Source organism: Mercenaria mercenaria, chromosome 2, assembly GCF_021730395.1.
Source record: "Mercenaria mercenaria strain notata chromosome 2, MADL_Memer_1, whole genome shotgun sequence".
Taxonomy (NCBI): domain Eukaryota; kingdom Metazoa; phylum Mollusca; class Bivalvia; order Venerida; family Veneridae; genus Mercenaria; species Mercenaria mercenaria.
Window position 1 is genome coordinate 35,782,565 of NC_069362.1, and position 22,618 is coordinate 35,805,182.

General features: G+C 35.1%; 2 protein-coding genes across 2 annotated transcripts in view; both read right to left on the bottom strand.

The window, feature by feature from the left end:
* Positions 1–5,562: 5,562 nt before the first annotated feature.
* Positions 5,563–9,885, bottom strand: LOC123563710 (uncharacterized). The gene is made up of 4 exons (XM_053534978.1): positions 8,949–9,885; positions 8,509–8,580; positions 7,681–7,773; positions 5,563–5,934 (listed from the first exon to the last, which is right to left on the bottom strand). The coding sequence occupies exons 1-4, from the start codon at positions 9,883–9,885 to the stop codon at positions 5,789–5,791; spliced, it is 1,248 nt and encodes a 415-aa protein (XP_053390953.1). The 3' UTR covers positions 5,563–5,788.
* Positions 9,886–9,953: 68 nt separating this feature from the next.
* The window catches only part of LOC123563709 (asparagine-rich protein-like), a 28,197-nt gene continuing 15,532 nt past the window's right edge, over positions 9,954–22,618 (bottom strand). The window contains exons 12-16 of the mRNA XM_053534967.1: positions 22,487–22,606; positions 14,895–15,014; positions 14,501–14,608; positions 13,704–13,823; positions 9,954–10,951 (exon numbers count right to left, since the gene is read on the bottom strand). Coding sequence (XP_053390942.1) covers positions 9,954–10,951; positions 13,704–13,823; positions 14,501–14,608; positions 14,895–15,014; positions 22,487–22,606 — 1,466 coding nt within the window. The remainder of the gene's footprint in view (positions 10,952–13,703; positions 13,824–14,500; positions 14,609–14,894; positions 15,015–22,486; positions 22,607–22,618) is intronic.

Genomic DNA, 22,618 nt, shown 5'->3' on the forward strand with positions numbered 1-22,618 from the left:
GAACCCACGACCTCTCACGGACGCTCTACCAATAGGCTACCGAGGCGGTTTAATAAAAATAATTTATAACATTTTTTCACGGGCCCGGCAATAAAATGTCTTCATGTTCCCATTAACGACCATTCAACATATTACATTTTGCATTTTCTGACACCTAGGGAATTCATCTGTATAATGTTCTGTTTTCGATTTCATCGTCACTGTCAGTTCAATCAACAGTCTTTTTTTTTTCGCTCTTCTTTCCCCCAACTACCCAAATTCAATGCTACCACAATACACATACGATGTGAAATATTATTGAATTAATAAAAATGATTAGCAATTGGGTGAGGTCGTCCCCTTCCATTAAACAAAATTTTCTTAAAACGCAGTTTTGATCAAATTTAACGTGGAAAACAAAAAAAACATCACGTTCAGATAACTGTATGCCATATCTATACTTATGCCTATCTTGATTCGTCGTACAATACAATAATTTCTGACATGTATATGAGCCTATATGCTTTATTGAAACATTTTTACATCATAGATTTCAACACATTGCGATTGCTGAACAAAATCAGTGCGAAAGTAGTATGAAAATCCTGTGTTAAGATAATTGCCTGAGTTAGCTACTGTATGATATAGGTTTTATAATTTTCACGTGTTCTTAATCAGTATTTAAACGTACTGGAGTCAGATCCTCTTATGCTTTTCTTTGATGTGTAGTAAATAATATCAATCAGTTAATGTACAAATGTTGTTGTTTTATTTTCAAAAAATGAAACTGTATTAAAATTCTCTGGCTTTGCTGTATTAATTACTGTTGAATACACATAGGTAATTGCATTATGAGCTGATTATATGAACATCTTTGGAGGTAATACTAATTTATTTTTTCAAATGCAGCACGGTAATTCAAAAGGAATTAGTATATTTCAGCACCGCGCTTGAAGTTTAAAGTTAGTTAAATGCGATGAATATACATAAAATGTATATATAAAATGTATATTTTGAGTAGTGTTCCTGTATATTATAATATTCTCAGTTTAACATTAATAAGATTATTATTAAGTTGAAAGTTTGTTAAATGCGATGAATATACATAAAATGTATAATATATAGAATGTATATATTTTGAGTAGTGTTCCTGTATATTATAATATTCTCAGTTTAACATTAACATTGTCAAATCAAGTCATTAATATAGAAATAAAAGCGCATAACACAATAAGCCAGAAAAGATATGCGGTAACATAATAAATATATAATGCTGTCTTATGAATGTTTAAAGATATTTAATTGGTAATAATATTGATGAATTAATCAACATAATCTTTTCACTCATGAGCTTATAATGATGAAAACATATGTTAAATTAGTGAATATATTTTAAACCTTTGTGTGTATGTACTACGAGTTTTATACAGGTAAACTGGGGAACTGCAGTAAATGGAGAAAGATACACACTGTTGTAAAAGTGAGATATGTGTATGACCAGTACCGGCGTACCGGGAAATAAATTTTTATCGCTCAGAATAAGCTCAAATTTCGAGAGATGACTAATTTGAAGGTCAGGAATAACGTGGTATTGTTAAAATGAACTGGAGAATTCCCCGGTTCGAGGCGTATCCCCAGTACGTTGGTGTGTATTCATACGAAATTACCCAGTTGGCAGCTTTTACAAACACACGCACACACACACGCACGCACGCACACACACACACTTGTTTATATCACAGATCGAGGTATGTATTTGTGTACCATCATTGAGAGGTGTTCCTTTTACAATCGAGATACTGAATTGAAATTTTGAACAAGATATCCCAAACACACATAGAATATGTTAATAACTTGAAATCATTAAAACAGTAAAGATTTATTGTACTGATCTTATACAGACATTATGAGGTATGCATATTAATGATTACATGCCCATGTATGGTCGGCACACACATTGGCATATAGGTGCATACTAAGGTATGCATATTAATTAGGTGCACATATTACCGAGGTACACCATACCAAATGTAGCACACATTAGAAAAATCAACAGAGGTCCACTACTTATTACTGTCAAACCCCTACCCACATTACTCTCACTCTAACATAATTTTATGTACGTTAAAATATGTTTACACTTATTGTGGGTCTTTGACAACTGTACAAGGTAAGCTTCATCCCTCCATTGGTTTTGTGTGGCCACCAATTACTATATATGACACAAACATATGTACACCAGTATCTTCAGTTGGCATGCTGTCCATGTCATGACAAGTAGTATTTTTTTGGACAATTTCATTTCGGCACAGGGTGCTCTTAAGCTAATGACGGACATACTTGCCGCTTACAACCGGCACTATCAGAACTAACCACTTGAAATATACTTGATAACACTAGAGATGCTTTTGAGAAAAGCGCATGTCTCCCACAACTGCCCCTATGAAAAATGTTAGTTTGTCTAGATGTTTTAGACGAATCCAATTAGATGGTCTGGATGTGTGGATCCAATCAGTAATTCAAGAGCCATAAATCAAAAGTGCCTGGGCGGGTTTGGCTAGTTATCGAACTTGGGTAAGGTCTTATGGCCAAACACATTCTGTTCAAGTTTGGTGAAGATTGGATGAGAAATGTTCGACTTAGAGAGCGGACAAGAGTAATCAGACGGATTTTTTCGGTAATTCAAGGGCCGTAACTCCAAAATGCATGGACCGATTTCGCTAGTTATCGAACTTGGCCAAGGTCTCATGGTCAATCAGATTTTGTTCAAGTTTGGTGAAGATCGGATGGGAAATGTTTGATTAAGAGAGTTGACAAGAATAAAAAGGCCAATTTTTCGATAATTCAAGGGCCCTAATTCCAAAATACCTGGACCGATTTGGCTAGTTATCGAACTTGGCCGAGGTCTTATGGTCAAACACATTTTGTTTAAGTTTGGTGAAGATTGGATGAGAAATATTCGAATTAGAGTGCGGACAAGAATAAAAAGACCGATTTTTGGTAATTCAAGGGTATAACTCCAAGATGCCTGGACCGATTTGGCTAGTTATCGAACTTGGCCGAGGTCTTATGGTCAAACATATTTTGTTCAAGTTTGGTGGAAATCAGATGAGAAATGTTTGACTTAGACTGCGGACAAGCTTTGTGACGGACACACACACACAGACTGGAGTTAATCAATATGTCTCCCACACCACTGTGTGGTGGGAGACATAACTAGTATACCAATGACCACTAGACGAAAATATCTAAATGATTGCAAAACACAAGTCATAATTTTCCACCATTTTATTGATCAAACTAGAAAATTCAGTGAACAAATCATTTCCATAATTGAACCCAAAGTTAATTAAAATTCATTTTGGTCTACGGCTATAATCAGTCAATATGTTTGATCAAGTTCTTGTGAGCACATTTTGTTTGTTAGTAAAGATACAGTCAAAGTTTCAAATGGCTACCTTAATGGACATAGAAAACGTTAGGGGTTGTAAGTAAATTTTAACATTGCGTTACGCCAATGCCGACACCTGGGCAAGAATTATAGGTCCAATATTCTTCAAATAGTCGAACTGAAAACTAAGAGCTGTAAGTAGGACAGCAACCTTTCTCAGTACTTGCACATAAAATAAAACTGAGTTAAAGAGGAGCATAAATCTTTAAAAAAAGAGAACATAGTATTGGATATTGATTGATACTACTTGCCCTTTCAATGGAAAAAATCCCCTCAACTAAGATCCCATTTGCATTTTGACTGAGAAAATTTCACCAAAATATGTGCATATTTAAAGGCAAAATAATAGCAATTCGTGGCTTTTGGCAAAAATATATACATGAATGAAAGCTAGAACATTTCTACAACTGTCTCAAAGGACAAGAGCTCCACTATTCAGCAATTTGACAATAAAATAGATATATTTCTCCATGATAAGATCTTTATCTAAAAAGGAGATACAGATGTAAAAACTAGTACTGATGGGGTTAAAGTCAAGTAAGGAAGAGTTAAAATTCTGTCAAAAAATAAGATCAATAGTTTTGAATATTATATCACAACCTTAGGCCTAAAAAATTCTTTGTTTCCGGTAACATGCTCAAAAAAAATTGGATAGGTAGGGGTTTTTTTGTTTTGTTTTTTTTTTTGGATTTTTTTTTTATTAAGGGAGACTTTTCGGAAAATATTTTTGTGTCAAAAAATTAATACAAATAAGGAGGTCATGCCTTTACAGCATCAAGAAGTTGATTTTTAACATCACTGACCATGTTTAAAGCATAAAAAGTGCAGTTTGGCAACTTTCTGTCAAAAAGTTGAAAAAAATATTCTTCAAGGCCATAAAAACATTTAGGGTAGGTCGGGATACCGAAAACAAACAATTTTTTACTACTTATAGATGTTATTGTTGACAGCACTTACACAATAAATATTGGAAACAAGACTTAATAGTCCTGGAACTTCTACATTTATTTTGTCAAAATAAAAAAAAACCAAAATGCAAGCCAGAGTTATAGCACTTTGGGGTGTGACCTTAGCTATTGACTCCGAGTAAGTGTGTGAAGTTTCGATGCAATATCTTATGTGGTGTACTGAATAAGTACCATCAGCATGTGACGTTTGAAGGTCCTGGGTGCTGGGTTCATTAGTAAAGTCCTTTCATGCAGAAATTTTACAGTGGACGTGTGACCTTGATCTTTGATACAGTTACCAATGTCAGTCAGTACAGATGATGATGATAGAGACACATATTGCATTTCAAGTAAATATCTTGAAATGTTGCAAAGGTATATCAAGAAGATGAAGTTTGCGAAAAAATTTCATGTACCTCACAGAAATGGGTGTAAATCTGTTGAAAATATAAAGAAGAGTTATGGGGAATGTTAGCACACATGTAAATGATGATGATTAAGAAACATTTCAAGTTTCAAGTATCATATTTTAAAGTACCAAAAATATATCCATAAAACTAAGCTTGCCAAAACATTTTACCTGAATATAACCTATGTGTAAAACCTTCATGACCTTGACCTTTCGTAAAATCCATATATCCCAATGTTAATATGAAGTCATATTAAAATATAAGCATTAGTAACAGAGATATGACAGAAAAACAAAGGTTACCGAAAAACTTTATCCTTAAAAATAACCTAAGTACAGCACCTTGGTGACCTTGACCTTCGGTATAATGGGCACAGTAGGCATATACCTTGTATGCATGCTGGCTAATGTTTATGTGAAGTCACCGTAAGATATAAGTATTAGCAACAGAATTAAGACAGGACAACAAAGGTTACTGAAAAACTTTAACCTTAAAAATAACCTAAGTACAGATCATTGGTGACCTTGACCTTGGGTATAATGGGCAAAGCCACTGCATATACCTTGAATGCATGGTACCCAATACTAATGTGAAGTCACAGTAAGATATAAGCAAAAGTAACAAAGATATGACAGAAAATCAAAGGTTACTGAAAAACTTTAACCAAGAATGCCAACGCCGACGCCTTGGCGAGTAGAATAGTACCCCAAATTCCGAATAGTGGAGCTAAAAAGGCCAACATATTCAAATATTTTGTAAATGTTTTTAATAACTCAATGGAGACGCTTGCTGTGATTTTTCAGAAATCAAGCTGTCAACAATGAAGACAAAACAGGTATCCAGAAATACATGAACGTATATCTTATCCCTTCCCATTCCAAGTCTCTTGCGATTCCCCCAAAAACTTAAATATTTTTCATCTTTCTTTTTTCTTGAGTTATCCAGTTATGTACTATGTTTTTTTTTCCAGTCAAGATTCCCAAGTACAGGATATTTGTTTATCACTTTTTACAATCTGCATGTCTGAGTTCTCTTCTTAATTGTACATTTGTTTTAAACAGTAATCTCAAAAGCTTGTTCTGGTCCTCTGTCAGCTTCTGTACTGCTCCCCTCTTTTCCCTCAAAGGCTTTGTCCCTTTGCTTTTTCCTGAATAAACATCAGAGACGCACCATAAAAATGTGAAAAGTGAGAAAAAACATAGCAAAAAGTTGATCATGAAAATTCTGATATTAACATGTCTTGTAAACATGATTTTACTTTCTATTTTCCAATGGTTTATCAAAATGCTATATTCAAATTTATACTCAATGCACTGAAACAATAAGCGCCAAATAATTCATAGACTAACCGTGCAAAAACCAATTTATATCAATAACCTGTGTTTCCCGACAACTTTCTACATTTATTGGAAACAAACTAGGAATAGTTTTAATAAAACAAGAAGCTGCGTTCAGTCAACACTTGATGCCCTCGGTGGCATCCTTGTCGATACAAAGCAACCTAAGTCCAAACGAGGTCAAGTTCAAGGTCAAACTGAGGTCAGGTGATGTCTGAAGATGAGAAATGGTCACAGGCTACATCTGCATTAGTATCAAGTCATTCTAGTAAGGGGTATTGATGCTAGACGAAACGGTCCCATTTGGTTAACCTCGTACGGACGGACTAACGTACGGACAGGACGATCACTATATGCCTCCCGAATCAGTAGATGACGGGGACATAAATAGAAACAACAGCGCTCGACTTTTCTCAGTGCTTGACTCTGAATTTGAGCTTTGCCAGTAAAAAAAAATCCAAGTGAAAAAGGGACATACCTCTGTTAAAATTCAAATTACAGTTATAAGAATTGTGTCTCCTGGTGTACACTTTGATAGTAAATAACTATTTTGAGTTTCAAGTCAAAAGCTTTAATAGTAACAGAGATATTTGACTTTATCAAAAATTTTAACAAAAAAATCTAAGTTAAAAGGGGCATAATTCTGTCAAAATTCAAATCAGAGTTATTGGATTTGTTTCTTCTGGTGTAGACTTTGATGGTAAATAAGTATTTTAAGTTTCAAATGAAAAGCTTTGATAGTAACAGAGATATTTTGACTTTATCAAAAACTTTAACTAAAAATTCTAAGTTAAAAAGGGGCATAAGTCTGTCAAATTCAAACAAGAGTTATATGAATTGTGTCTCCTGGTGTGGATTTTGATAGTAAATAACTATTTTGAGTTTCAAGTCAAATGCTTTAATAGTAACAAGAGATATTTGACTTTATCAAAATTTTAACAAAATTTCGAAGTTAAAAAGGGGGCATAATTCTGTCAAAATTCAAATCAGAGTTATAAGGATTGTTTCTCCTGGTGTAGACTTTGTTAGTAAATAAATAATTTAAGTTATAAGTCAATAGCTTTGATAGTAACAGAGATATTTGACTTTATCAAAAACTTTAACCAAAAATTCTTAGTTAAAAGGGGGCATAATTCTGTCAAAATTCAATCAGAGTTATTGGGATTGTTTCTTCTGGTGTAGACTTTGATAGTAAATAAATATTTTAAGTTATATGTCAATAGCTTTGATAGTAACAGAGATATTTGACTTTATCACTTTAAAACTTTAACCAGCGGCGACGCCGACGCCGGGGCAAGTGCAATAGCTCTACATTTTCTTCGAAAAGTCGAGCTAAAGAGTAGGTTTCGGTGAATAGTTATAAATGTAATTATATCACTCATGAACAAATATATATATATATATATATATATATATATATATATATATATATATATATATATATATATATATATATTATAAGTGTCAATTCTTTGTATTAATCTCCTGACATGAATATGTCAACTGTGTACCATATATTTTCTTTTGAATACAAGAAAACGATATAACCAACAAACCTGTTTTTCCACCTGTGCTTTTCTGCTCCTCTTCCTCACTATCTTGAGAAACATCCATTCTGCTGCAAGCCTGTCTAACGTAAGACGGGATTCCTAATTCAAATATAAAGGTACATGTATATGCAACTTGGTGCATTAAGCATACTTTATTAGAGCAGCTAGCCACCAGATTGTCAATTGAAGAAAAAAAGGAATATTTTCATTTTTCAACAAATTTAATGTTATACATTGTAACATTATTTGGGGCATTTAAATAGCATTTTTAGTATATTTTGATCAGAATTTTACCCTGTGACAAACAGGGTAAGACATAGCTATAACATGTTGTAAGACAGTCTTTCAGCATGAATGGCTTCTTACAGTTGCAGGGTTCGAATTTTCTTTCTCAACATTTTTTATTTTTTATTAGTAGTTAAGACATATTTTTATGTCACTAGAATAAGTAAATAAAGATCATGTCAAAAGTTGAAATTTGCTTAAAATCTGGAGGGAAGCTGCTTTAAGGAAATAGCAAGTAATGATTGTCAATTAACTACTTTCAGTCCGCTAGAAGGATAAAATTATTAATACTGATATGAAAAGGAACTTTTAGAAGATAATTATTCATGTATCTTATCCAGTGGATTTTATTATACTTGTTTATCCATTAAATTCTGAAGATCTTTGTCTTTACGCAACACCTGAAATTATGTCATATATAAACCTTTTCCAGGGGCCTCTGACATAAAAATTCAGACATGAAATGTGGTCTCTGGTGTTCACTAGCTTCTCTTTTAATCTGAACCCTTAACCTTCTGGATAAATCTGAATTATGTCGAAATAGCTTACTTTGGTCCTTTACATCATCATCATCACAGTCTATCTCAGGATCTGTGTTATCTTCACTGCTAAGTTCCATATCTGTTAACGAGAAAATATCAAAATGATGAGGCTCTCTGTGTCCTGCATAAAACCCATCTAAAAACAAAGCGCAGCAAGCTCCACTTCATGATATATCTATAGAGTAACTAACAATAAACTTTGCCAAAAATACATTAGCTTATCTTTTATCTCAAGGTGAGAAAACTTCTGTCCATATAACCATTTTAGTTTTCTTTGTGGATTCAGATTATAACCTGCAAATAATCACTGATCACAGGATAGTGCTTGTTTTTTGTTAAACAAACAGAAACGTTCTTGACAATAGAATTACATTTCAAATTAGCAGAATGTATGTTGTGATCTTTAATGGTAAAAAGCCTTAATTTTCTATTTTTCAAAAAATTTACATTTTTCTACAGCTATTTCATCAAGAGTTTTTCCCTGATACTGGGCAATAGTTCCGTTGTCAAATGCACTAAGCACCCTTCCGATCTTCACAACCTGAATGGTCTCTTGTGGAAGTCTGTAGACTGCCCGATGGACATCTAAGTCATGCCCCATGAACTCAGCCATAGTTTCCATATCGTGTTGGGTTAAGTTTAAAACTTGAGAAACAGTGGCAACATGTTTCCGGAGTTTGGTGCTGGTAATGTTATCGGTTTTGGATAAGCCTGTCTCACTTGCAAACTTTCTGATGACATCTGTGCTTCTTATTGGTTGTCTAGAGTCAAAATTGGACCTAGGGAACAAAAAATGGTTCTCTACATGGATTCCAGCTGATTTTCTGTGATGTATTAGCAGATCTATGCAGTTATCCAACTCTGGGGTAATTAAGACTGGGACAGTGCGTCCTTTCTTCCCTCTTATTTCAATCCTTGAAAACGTTGCACATAGCATTTTCTCCACTGGACTTAATGATTCTTGCACTTCTTTTAGTGTAGAGTCTTTGCTATGTTTAGATTCATAAGCTTCCAGTGAAACTCTTTGGGTTTCGCCTCCTCTGCGTCTATTGAATAGCACAAGGCGTGCTAGAGTAACCTGATTCAAAAGATCAAAGGCTGATTTTGAAAATTCCACTTTAAGGGTTGCAACACTGGTATTTGTTAGAGTCTGTAGGTGATCCTGTAGCTTCATTATATCTTCGGTCAATGGCAGGGCTTGTGCCTTATTCATTTTGTTTTGTTTTAATGTCTGTAATGCACAACAGGACACTTCATCTGTCCACTCGTCTTCTATTAAACCTAGAAAGTCATTTGCCTGTTTGCTACGCTCAGAATCTCCTGCTATTAGTGCAGCTGATTTCTCAATTCTTACACATTTCTTAAGCAAATGTCTAATTTTCATAGCAAGAGAAGGATTGCCATATGTGTTTGCATTTTCATCATACTTGCAAAGGACTCTAGTTGCAGCAATTACCACTTTTTTTTAAACTTTGCTGGAACAAGTAAGTCACTAAGGTACTGAATTTCTGGATCAATGTGTCTTGCACTTATCAGAAGTCTCCCTAACTCCCGCATCTTCTGGCTAATGTATAAGTTCAGGTGTTCAAGATGGCCATGTTTCTGAAATAACTTTTCCCCTACTGACAAAATCAAGCTGTCATTCCGCACAGCAATGGTAACTTCATCACCTAGCATTTTCTTAACAACATTTTCTTTCAGTCCTGCACTAATTTCCTTTGACACAGGTAACAATAGAGATGCTGCAGATTGTACTCTTCGGTTCACTGGTTTTTCTTTTCTAAAAGGACAATTTTTCCTATGCCTCCACAAACTGTCTTTCAAGAAAAAAGCCAAACAATCTTCACATGGTAGATAATCAGATGGGGAATGTCCCTTTCCTAATTTTCTGGACCAAGTTATCAACATACCATTCCCAATTTTTAAGACATCCATGTTGTGTTTGTAGTCTCCAGCATTTCGCAGCTTTTGAAGAGAGTCTGCTCTTTCCTTTGAATTCTTAGGCATACTGCTTATTCGTACACCTTCATTTTCATTTTTATGGAAACCTAACAGATGCTTTGATAAGTTAGTAAAACAGTCCTCACAGTACACACAATAATGTAACTTATCCCAAACTCGTTTTCCTTCTGCATTACGATTTGGTTGCAACTTGACAGTGTTAGATTTGTTACTCAATGCATCTGTTTCATGATTTTCGGTTGAAGTAAAACTGTCACACTGAAAACTTTTTTTCATCTTTTTAGGCTTAGTTCCCACACTAGTATCTTCTAAAGTATGTTTGTTTTGTAGCATTGGAAGAGCCTGTACAAATGGCAAAACATCCGAGTTGTCATCAGAGTCTGAAACATGATCCGCTTCTGATACATACTGCTCATCTGAGTCTCCAAAACTGAAATCGTGGTCTTTTACACTGTCATCATCAATTGTTGAAGTGTTCAGGTCATCATCTATAACAATAGACCATAGTATAAATCAAAAAGAAGTGAACCAAACACATCCCTACAATGAGAGTTGATTTTCACACATTATGACAAAGACACTGTATCAATAGATGGAATATATTTTCAGGTTCTAAAACTTTTTTTAATAACTTGGTTTACAAAATCAATTTTCAAAACAAGAGGGTCATGATGACCCTGGATCGCTTACCAGAGTAATATGAGCTACATGTTTCAAATGCCAAACTGATGATTTTTAGAAATTTTTGAAAGATTTTCCGATGTACAATCAAGTAACCCCTGGGGCAGGGTCAATTTTACCCTGAGGGTCATGATTTGAACAAAGTTTGTAGAAGTCTTCTAGGCAATGTTACATATCAAATATCTAAGATCTAGGCCTTCTGGTTTATTTTAGAAAATTTATGAAGATTTCCCTATGTACAATCAAGTAACCCCTGGGGCTGTGTCAGTTTGACCCTGGGGGGGGGTCAAGATTTGAACAACTTTTGTATAGTCCACTAGGCAATGCTACAGGTCAAATTTTATATCTAATCTCTAAGCCTTCTGGGTTTTCTTTAGAAAATTTTGAAGATTTTCCTATGTAAAATCAAGTGACCCCTGGGGCGTGGTCAATTTTGCCCCCGGGGTCATGATTTGAAAAAAATTTGTAGAGGTCTACTAGGCAATGCTACACGTCAAATATCTGTGCTCTAGGCCTTCTGGTTTATTTTTAGAAAATTTTGAAGTGTTTTCTATGTACAATCAAGAAACCCCATGGGGCGGGGTCAATTTGACCCCGGGGGTCATTATTTGAACAAATTTTGTAGAAGTCTACTAGGCAATGCTACAGTTCAAATATCTAAGATCTAGGCCTTCTGGTTTATTTTTAGAAAATTTTTGAAGATTTTCCTATGTAAAATCAAGTGATCCCTGGGGTGGGGGTCATGATTTGAACAAATTTTGTAGAGGTCCATTAGGTAATGCTACATATCAAATATCTAAGCTCTAGGCCTTCTGGTTTATTTTTAGAAAATTTTTGAAGAGTTTCCTATGTAAAATCAAGTGACCCCCTGGGGCGGGTCATGATTGAAAAAGTTTTGTAGAGGTCTACTAGGCGATGCTACATATCAAATATCTAAGCTCTAGGCCTTATGGTTTAATTTTAGAAATTTTTTGAAGATTTTCCTATGTAAAATCAAGTGACCACAGGGGCGGGGTCAATTCTGACCCCGGGGGTCATGATTTGAACAAATTTTGTAGATGGCCTCTAAGCAATGCTACACGTGAAATATCTAAGCTCTAGGTCTTCAGGTTTATTTTTAGAATTTTTTTGAAGATTTCCTATGTAAAATCAAGTGACCCCTGGGGTGGGGTCAATTATTGAACAAATTTAGTAGAGGTCCATTAGGCAATGCTACATGTCAAATAACTTAAGCTCTAGGGCTTCTGTTTTTTGAGAAGATTTTTTAAGATTTTCCTATGTAAAATCAAGTGATCCCTGGGGCGGGGTCAATTTTGACCCCGGGGTCATGACTTGAACAAACTTGGTAAAGATCCACTAGGCAATGCTTCACACCAAATATCTAAGCTCTAGGGCTTCTGGTTTCTGAGAAGATTTTTTTCTTTCGGTTGCCATGGCAACCAGAGTTCAGTATGGAATTCAATTTTTTGAATAATTTTTAAAGAGGACCATCCATGGAACATCCCTGTGAAGTTTCATCAAAATTGGCCTAGGGGTTTAGGAGGAGATGTTGTTTAAAGGAAAGTGTGGACGGACGGACGACGAGCGATCACAATAGCTCACCCCGAGCACTTCGTGCTCAGGTGAGGTAAAAAATGGGTTTGTCGGCAGAAACAAATGTAAATTAAAAATTTTACTTTTTTGCACATTCAGAAAAATCAGCGATTTTGTAAACCAAGTTATGAAAGAAGAGATCCTAGAGGAATTTTGCCGCCTACCATCGAATTATCTTTCTAACTGACAATTTAGGTCCATATAAATTTGACCTGGGAAAAAATGATCTGAAATCAATACAAGGCCCCAGGTAAAAAATTAGAAGTTCTGATCATTGTGACCTTAACCACTGACTTAGTAACCCAAATAACGACAGAAGGTTTAATCTGATGAAATAGTAGTTCATCAGTTATTGTTAAGAAATCAATTTCAAATTTCAAGTCAATGTGTCCTTGACCTTTGACCAAGTGACATGATAAATACTGACAGTGATCATCTGCACATGATGGCCAACATATACATGAACATTCAAGGTCCAAGGTGATGTAGTTCATGTATTGAGCTGAAACAAATTTTTAATTTCTAATCATTATGACCTTAGACTTTGACCTAGCATACTAAATACTGACAGGTGTCATCTTAACACAATGACCTATATACCTGTGGTTACTAGGTATATAATAAAATGATCATCAGTACAGTAATTTGATCCATAACCCCGTATAAGCTGTCGTCATAGACGGATCACACTCGTGCTTTACACTGATCCCGCCGCGACTCCCGCAAATCCGTGGTTCTGGATCAACTTACTATACTAATAACCCTATTGTATTAGATACATTGAGAGGTACCTGCACACTCCAAGAAACCCTATTTCAAGCAGTCATGTATTTATAGGTCTGGAATTTACCAATAGTAGTGTTCAAGGCCTATAGTCATTAATCTGTAATAAAACGGGTTATATATACATCTAAAATATGTACATTATTGAAACTGTTCTGATAGGGAAAGAACTATTAAACTTACTACTGTTGAAATTGCTTGAATGTTGCGTTGATGACTCATTTATCTGATCGGGTGGTGTTCTGGATTGCTCCATGGTGTCATCACGGAGATTGTGCTCCACAGTGTTATCTTGGAGATTGTCTGAAAGATGAATTCAATATATCTTAATACACATACAGAGGTACTCGACACACAACAGATTATATCGTATACCAACTATAAATGCTCCATTCTGGTTGGATTAGAGCGTACATGTGACAAGTCCGCAAAAAGACGTGTAGACCTCTAAATTTGCATGCAGACCTGACGCATTATTAAAGCGTGCTAATTTCATACCCTACTGCAAAATGATGATAATAATAGTAGTGGTAGATCTAGTAGTAGTAGCAGCAGCAGTAGTAGTAGTAAAGAAAATAGCAAAGAAAATATAAAACAAAAGAAGTAATGATAATAAATTGAAGAAGACAAAGAATACGGCAGAAGAAGATGAGTATATGAAATAATAATTGTAGACTTATAAAAAATATAACGGTCAATGTATAGTTTTTCGTACCTGGTCAATATAAATTTTCTCAGGTCCGAAAAACTATATATTTACCTCAACATAAGTCTATAATTGTATCGTATTAGATACATTAAAAGGTACATGCACACTCCCAGAAACCCTATTTCAAGCAGTCATGTATTTATAGTTCTGGAATTTACCAATAGTAGTGTTCAAGGCTTACAGTTGTTTTCAGTCAGACTTGGGTTATATATACATCTAAATATGTACATTATTGAAACTGTTCTGATAGGGAAAGAACTATTAAACTTACTATTGTTCAAATTGCTTGAATGTTGCATTGATGACTCATTTATCGGATCAGGTGGTGTTCTGGATTGCTCCATGGTGTCATCACTGAGATTGTGCTCCACTGTGTCATCTTGGAGATTGTTTGAAAGATGAATTCAATATATTTTAATACACATACAGAGGTACTGAACACACAACAGATTGTATTAGATACATTGAGAGGTACATGTACATTCCCAGAAACCCTATTTCAAGCAGTCATGTACTTTAAGTTCTGGAATTTACCAATAGCAGTGTTCAAGGCCTACAGTTGTTTTCAGTCAGACTTTTTAATATAACAGGTTATATAAACATCTAAAATATGTACATTATTGAAAATGTTCTGATAGGGAAAGATCTACATGTATGAAACTTACTATTGTTCAAATAGCTTGAATGTTGCATTGATGACTCATTTATCTGATCAGGTGGTGTTCTGGATTGCTCCGTGCTGTCATCACAGAGATTGTGCTCCACAGTGTCATCTTGGAGATTGTCTAAAAGATAAATTCAATATATCTTAATACACATAGAGAGGTACTCGACACACAACAAATTTTATTAGATACATTGAGAGGTAAATGTACACTCACAGAAACCAAAAAAATTGTAAAGTTGATTCAATTTCAAAAAAATCACGTGCCTATGTCGTATTCCTAACTTACATAAATCTTTGAGCATCTTCGTGGCAGGAGTGAATTTGCGAATTCCCATGACGTCGGGTACCATGTTGAAATTCCATAGAATTCTTGCATTCTGAATCAAAGTAACCCCGAAAAACTATTTACTGCCTTTAAAGTTAATTTTACATGATATTTACATTTTAAAGCCTTTCAAATGTTAAAACCATGTACTTTTTACATAATTTTGGTATACAAATGCAGATTACCGTACTTATCCTATCGGGACACCCCTTAAAGGCCACCCATCCATCCTTTGGGGCCACCCTAGCCACTATATGGCTTAATGGCATTGCTAGATATAGACACAGGTGTTGCTTTTAAACAAAATGGCATGAATAGTTGTTATCTAGGCACTAATTTCTTCTTTTGGCCGTTTTATGATACGAATCCTACTGGCTGGGGTCCTTAGCTTCATTATTATATGGCCACCTACTGCCATTTTGGGACTCGCTAGGCCGAATTTAGTACTCAGAAATGAATAAAAACCACTATAGGTTACAGTTCATTTCTAAATGGGTTTAAATACATGCAAAAAGTCAATATTTGAGTGGTTTGAAAATTTGCCTATTTCCTTAAGGTGGCAGCGGAGTGCAGATTTGCGAATTCCACATTGACGTGTGGGTACCAGTGTTGAAATATCCATAGAAATCTCGTTTTTGCTTATTTTTCTTTGAAACTACTATGGACCATTGCAGTTACTATAGACTACATAAAGACGACTCTCCGGTCCTATGCACCTGTCGCTTTCCATGCCAGATGTAGAGAAAATTGGCCAAATCACCCAAATTTTATAGACCAGAATTAGCCTAACCGGGCCTCACTTTGAACTCTGCCATTCATCCATTTTGTATTTTTAAATCCAATTTCGTAGCATATATGTAAAGTGCGAACATAGATGCATACCCAGGTGGTGTGGAATGTGTCTCCCAACCACCACTTTATTTCCCTAATTTTCACTTGAAAAAAGTGGATGGATGACAGCCGAGTGTCTGGCCGACTTTTTGTTCTGATGTTTATGTTTTAGCCTCAACCGGAAGTACGGAGCTAGGAATTTTAAAACACCCGCCATGTAGAATCATTAACCGTTCCTCATTCCCCAGATATATTAAAGAATTAATAATGATAAATAACCAGTAAGATAGATATGCCTTTATATCTACCCTGTCCTGTTTATACAGAAAATCGACCGCCGGGGCCAAACTACGAAACCGCTCCCCTGCCACCTTAATTCAATGTGGGTGCCGCCATATTGCTTGTTTATCGGTGACTAAATGCAACTCTGTTATTGATTGGATGCTTGATTTATGACTGACCAATTGTATGCCGCGTAACAAAAGAAGAATTGTTTCAATAGAATGCGGATTACTACAAGGCTGATCACTACCAAATAGAATGTAAGCCTCCGCAGGTCTAGTCACAAGTAGTCCAAATATAAATAGTACTAATCTTTTTTCCTTTCCTAGTGCATTTTCTCGGCAGCAACGTGCTTAATTTTACCCTACCACGTTTCAGTATGTATCACTTTGTATTCTAATGAAATCGGCATGTTCCTATCGCATGTTAGATAAAAATGGCGGCGTAAGAATTTAATGTCACGAAAAGAGAAATTGAAAGAAGCGAAAAGTAGTAAATTCAGCGGGTTGTATTTAACGAACTGTAGTTTTCTTATATAAAAGTTAACACCCCCTTTTCCTTTTGTTTTTCTAAAGTAGCGATCTAGTTCTTTATGGGAATATAAGTCTCTGAAAATCTGATATGCTAGAAAATGTCGAAAAACCGTTATGAAGTGAGTGGATTTTATATGAAATAAAGAAAAGCTGGATTTAGTGGTGTTCAGCCTACAAGCAATATGCGGGATGTATTTTTAAACGCGGATTGAATCGTATTTGTCGGCATTCATATCAAATCGAATCGTAGAATTAAAAACCAGTTTTTGGATACATCAGAGAAAATCGTTGCACCTCTAATGACTAGACAGCATGGAACTATATACTTACTTTTGTTCTTTTTGCTGGGATATTTCCATTTAAACATCTGTCCACCGACTGTAAATAGCTCTTCATCATGTAAGGAAGAAATTTTAGAACTATCTGTACTCAGTCCCGAAACTAAAAAAAAAACTGTTAAACATAAAGGCAGAATTCAGTAAATGTTTACCTGAGAGATAAACACAAATTTTTATAGACTGCTAGACTTGGACGGCATAATAATGTATAAATAAACAAGTTCTAGTAATACTTTGGGAATAGTTATCACAACTCCTGGACAAGTACATGTATATTATAACTAAAAAAAGAAGGAAAAAAACAATTTCAAACATGCAATTTCTTCAAAACTATGGCCATGATTGTACTCTTATCAAACTCAGTTTAGCTAGTTATTGAGCAGAAATCATTTCTTATGTTTAGATCACTGTAACCTTGACCTTTGACCCAGTTATCTGATTTTCACTTGGACACTACTAGAATCTCATTCAGACCCAAGTTTTACTGAAATCCATCAAGTAGTTTTTTACAATACTTGATAGTACCTTATTTTTAAGTTCTAATATCAAATCACTTTGACCTTGACCTTTGACTCAGTGTCCCAAATCTCTTAGGCACTACAGTTACTAGGGTACTAGAAAATCATTCTGACAAAGTTTCAATGAAATCCACACAGTAGTTTCTGACTACATGTTATAACAAGAATTGTTAACAGACGGATGAAATGCATATGGACAGACAGACAAATAGCTATTTTAAAAGCCACCTGTAGAGATGGTGGGTTAAAAATATCAAAACTTACCTCGCCAAACATATTGACTTCTATGAAAACTTCATGCGCGGCTGCCCCTTGAACAATTATATAATTTGACCTGGCACTGAAACAGATTAATATTTCTGTTTTATGTATATAAGTAAGAAATTATACTATTGCAGGCAGCACATTCCAAGAAAAGGCCCTATCTTCTTGATTATAGGTTTCAGATGAATTTAGTCTAATGGACTCAAAAAATTTGCATTCAGTCTGGGTTTATCTTAAATATCATATTCATAACAGAAATGCAAACTTGTTTTATTTTTAATAATTTATTAACTAATTTTAACGTAAGTGTTGAATGATTTCCATGTACTCTGTAATACAGTATACTTTCCAATTCCAACATCTGTCGAGTGAACAGGAAATGCATCCAGCTCCACTCCATCTTTAATCACAACTACTGAACCCCAAAATTGTCCAGTCAAGGAGTGATAAAAATATGATACACATGTGCATGTAGGAAAAAAATACAGTACATTATGATAGAAAGTTACTGTGATATCCAATCAAACTTCTGATCATTGTTTGCTTCCTTTCCCTTGCATTTTCTAGTGGGATGACTGAATGACTTAAGTTTGAGCACTACATCTAAATCTACCCTTATAAAACCAGTAAACATCCAGAATAAACAAAGGGTTCAATAGAACACAATGCTCCCTTTCAATGAGAAGGATTGAAGTGTGGAAGTTTTTTAAGCAAAGTTGAGTAAGAAGTTTGCCGACCTTTGATCTGTTGTCATGAAGTATTTGCAAAGGATGCTTGATGATTCTAGGTTGATTTTATAAGCAATGTTAAAGGGGGGGTCCCAGTTAGGTATCTGCGCAAAATGTTTTTTGATTTTATTTATACTTTGTGGTAATATACCTACATGTATTAAGCTTCATTAACAAGTGTTAGTGTTACCAGTTTTGACTTACTTTTATAGATATTCACATTTAAAGTGTGTGGGGTAATCTGACATGTGACCAGCCAGGAACACAATTTCTGTTATTTTTTTTTAAAATGGTTCTAACTTCTTACCTGAAACTTTCATGTTAAGATAACTATGCAATGGACATTCACACAACATGTTGCATTTTAAATTGTACTGAATACTTTTTTCAGCTCAGAGCCACAAAGTGGTCTAATCAAATTTACTGATTTTCAATGGACGAACTTCACCCAAAAGCTAAAACATTTTTTTATTGGTTGAGATATTAAGGTTTTTTTTCAGCAGATATTGTAAACTAAATAAACATAAAAATGACAGTATATCAGTATACTCTGATTAATATTGGAAGAGTGGTACACTCTCAAACTGGGTAAAAATGGGTGGGGTAAATAAATATTCGAAGCAACACTACAAAAATTGTGCAGTTGTTACGAAATGGCCTCAGATTGTCTATTACTATCTTAATTGTGAACCCATGAGTGGTGGGGGCATATAGATTTGCTCTTGTCCGTGCGTCCGTCCGTCCATCCGTCCATGCATCCGTCCGAAGTTCGTGACGCGATTAGCTCAAAAAGTATTTGATATAAATTGAATAAACCTTGCAAGAGTCTTTATCATGATATGAACTTGCGCACCTGCTATTTTTCGTCTGGCTCCAACTCCTAATTTTAGAGTTACTGCCCCTGAAATAGTAAAAATGCACATTTTCACCTTGTGACACGCTCAAAAAGTATTTGATATAAATTGATGAAATCTTGCATGAGTCTTTAATAATGATATGAACTTGCACGACTCCTATTTTTCGTCTGGCTCCACCCCCTATTTCTAGAGTTATGGCCCCTGAAATAGTAAAAAATGCACATTTTCACCTTGTGACACGCCTAGCTCAAAAAGTATTTGATATAAATTGATGAAATCTTGCATGAGTCTTTATAATGATATGAATTTGCACACCTCCTATTTTTCGTCTGGCTCCGGCCCTTATTTCTGAGTTATGGCCCCTGAAATAGTAAAAAATGCACATTTTCACCTTGTGACACGCCTAGCTCAAAAAGTACTTGGTATAGATTCATGAAACCTTGCCTTAGTCTTAATCATGATATGAATTTGCGCATCTCCTATTTTTAATCTGGGTCCGCGCCCTATTTCTAGAGTTATGGTCCCTGAAATAGTCAAAAATGCACATTTTCACCTTGTGACACGCCTAGCTCAAAAAGTATTTGGTATAAATTGATGAGTGTTTATCATGATATGAACTTGCGCACCTACTATTTTTTTTCTGGGTCTGCCCCCTATTTCCAGAGTTATGGCCCCTGAAATAGTAAAAAAATTCACACCCTGTGTCCTACAGACACATTCTAGTTTTATTAAATACAGACTTGGTTGATAAATTTTAACAAAATATTTTTCTCTTTAATAAGACTTTATACATGTGTGCCGTGGAAAAATCAATGCAGAAAATTTAATGTTAATTTGAACAATAGCTTTCCTCAAAATATACTGCCTCAGGCAAAACCTTTTGTTAAATACTTTAAGCTTTCAGGGTTAATTTGGTTTGTCTATATGTCATGTTCAAGGTCCATGCTTTTTCCATGACACACATGTATAAAGTGGGAAATTTTGTGTTAAAATTTATCAATCAATGCTGTATTTAATAGAATTAAGATAGTGATGGACAATCTGAGGCCATTTCGTAGAACTGCACAATTTTTATAGTGTTGCTTCGAATATTTATTTACCCCACCCACTTTTTCCCAGTTTGAGAGTGTACCACTCTTCCAATATTAATCAGAGTGTACTGATATACTGTCATTTTAATGTTTATTTAGTTTGCAATATTTGCTGAAAATAACACCTTAATACCTCAACTAATGAAAAATGTTTTAGCTTTTTGGTAAAGTTCGTCCATTGAAAATCAGTAAATTTGATTAGACCACTTTCTGGCTCTGTGATGAAAAATGTATTCAGTACAATTTGAAATGCAACATGCAGTGTGAATGTCCATTGTTTACTTATTTTATCATGAAAGTTTCAGGTAAAAAGTTTGAACCATTTTTTAAAAAATAACAGAAATTGTGTTCCTGGCTGGTCACATGTCAGATTACCCCACCCACTTTAAATGTGAATATCTATAGAAGTAAGTCAAAACTGGTAACACTAACACTTGTTAATGAAACTTAATACATGTAGATATATTACCACAAAGTATAAATAAAATCAAAAAACATTTTGCGCAGACACCTAACTGGGACCCCCCCCCCCCCACCCTTTTACTTGTTACCGTGACCTTTGCCTTCATGAAATACAAGAGGGCCATCATGGCCCAATATCACTCACCTGACATGAGTATCATAAGACTCTACATGAAAAAGGACAATCAAGTGTGTGTGTGGGGGGGGAGGGGGGTGGGTGTTGTTTTTAAATTTCACATGTCGATACTGATATAAAACTGGAAAATAAAAGAAAACAAGGCGTTGGGTTCAATAAACGCTTATGCCCCCGGTGGTAGCCTTGTCAATATTATTTGTTTCAGTAGATCACTGTGGCGTAAAATGTCATAAAAAATTATACGAAACAGTCCATTTGGGTTAACCTAGAATTTGGCCGATTTGAAAAATGAATTAAATATTAGGTCAATGTCAATGTCAAACTGATGTCAGGTGATGTGGATGTTTTGAGAGTGTTCCAAGACAACATCCATTCAAGTACAAAAGCTTTGTAGAAAGTGATATTGATGCTAGAGGAAACGGTCCATTTGGGTTAACCTAGAATTTGGCTGATTTGAAAAATAAATATTAGGTCAATGTCAAGGTCAAACTGAGGTCAGGTGATGTGGATGTGTTGAGAGTGTTCCAAGACAACATCCATTCAAGTATAAAAGCTTTGTATTAAACGATATTGATGGTAGACGAAACGGTCCATTTGGGTTAACCTAGAATTTGGTCGATTTGAATAAGTCTAAGTTAAATATTAGGTCAATGTCAAGGTCAAACTGAAGTCAGGTGATGTGGATGTGTTGAGAGTGTTCCAAGACAACATCTATTCAAGTATAAAAGCTTCGTAGTAAGCGTATTGATGCTAGACGAAATGGTCAATTAGGGTTAACCTCGTACGGCCTCCCTATATAAGCCCATGTAAAAATAATGACCCCCGTGGTGGGGCCATTTTTGACCCCAGGAGAATAATTTGAACAATCTTGTTAGAGGACCACTAGATGATGCTACATAACAAATACAAAGACCCTAGGCCCTATGGTTCTGGAGGAGATGATTTAAAAAAAATTCCTTATGTCTATGTAAAATTTGTGACCCCCCACCCACTTTGATAGAGCTTCACCCAAGGAACATTCCTGTGAAGTTTGAAGTAAATCTGCCCAGTGGTTTTGAAAAAGATATTTTTTTAGAAATTGTTGATAGGCACACGACGGACATCAAGCGGTCACAAAAGCTCACATTGTCACTCCGTGACAGGTGAGCTAAAAACAAGTTATATATACATCTAAATATCTACATTATTGAAAATGTTCTGATAGGGAAAGAACTATTAAACTTACTATTGTTCAAATTGCTTGAATGTTGCATTGATGACTCATTTATCTTATCAGGTTGTGTTCTGGATTGCTCCATGGTGTCATCACGGAGATTGTGCTCCACAGTCTCATCTTGGAGATTGTCTGAAAGATGTA

Coding starts and splice junctions, on each gene's coding strand:
- LOC123563710 (XM_053534978.1), bottom strand. CDS start 9,885: ATGAAAATTAGACATTTGCTTAAGAAATGTGTAAGAATTGAGAAATCA. Junction 7,774..8,508: donor TGATGATGTAAAGGACCAAA/GTAAGCTATTTC, acceptor TATTTGAATTAG/GAATCCCGTCTTACGTTAGA. Junction 5,935..7,680: donor AAGCACAGGTGGAAAAACAG/GTTTGTTGGTTA, acceptor ATGTTTATTCAG/GAAAAAGCAAAGGGACAAAG.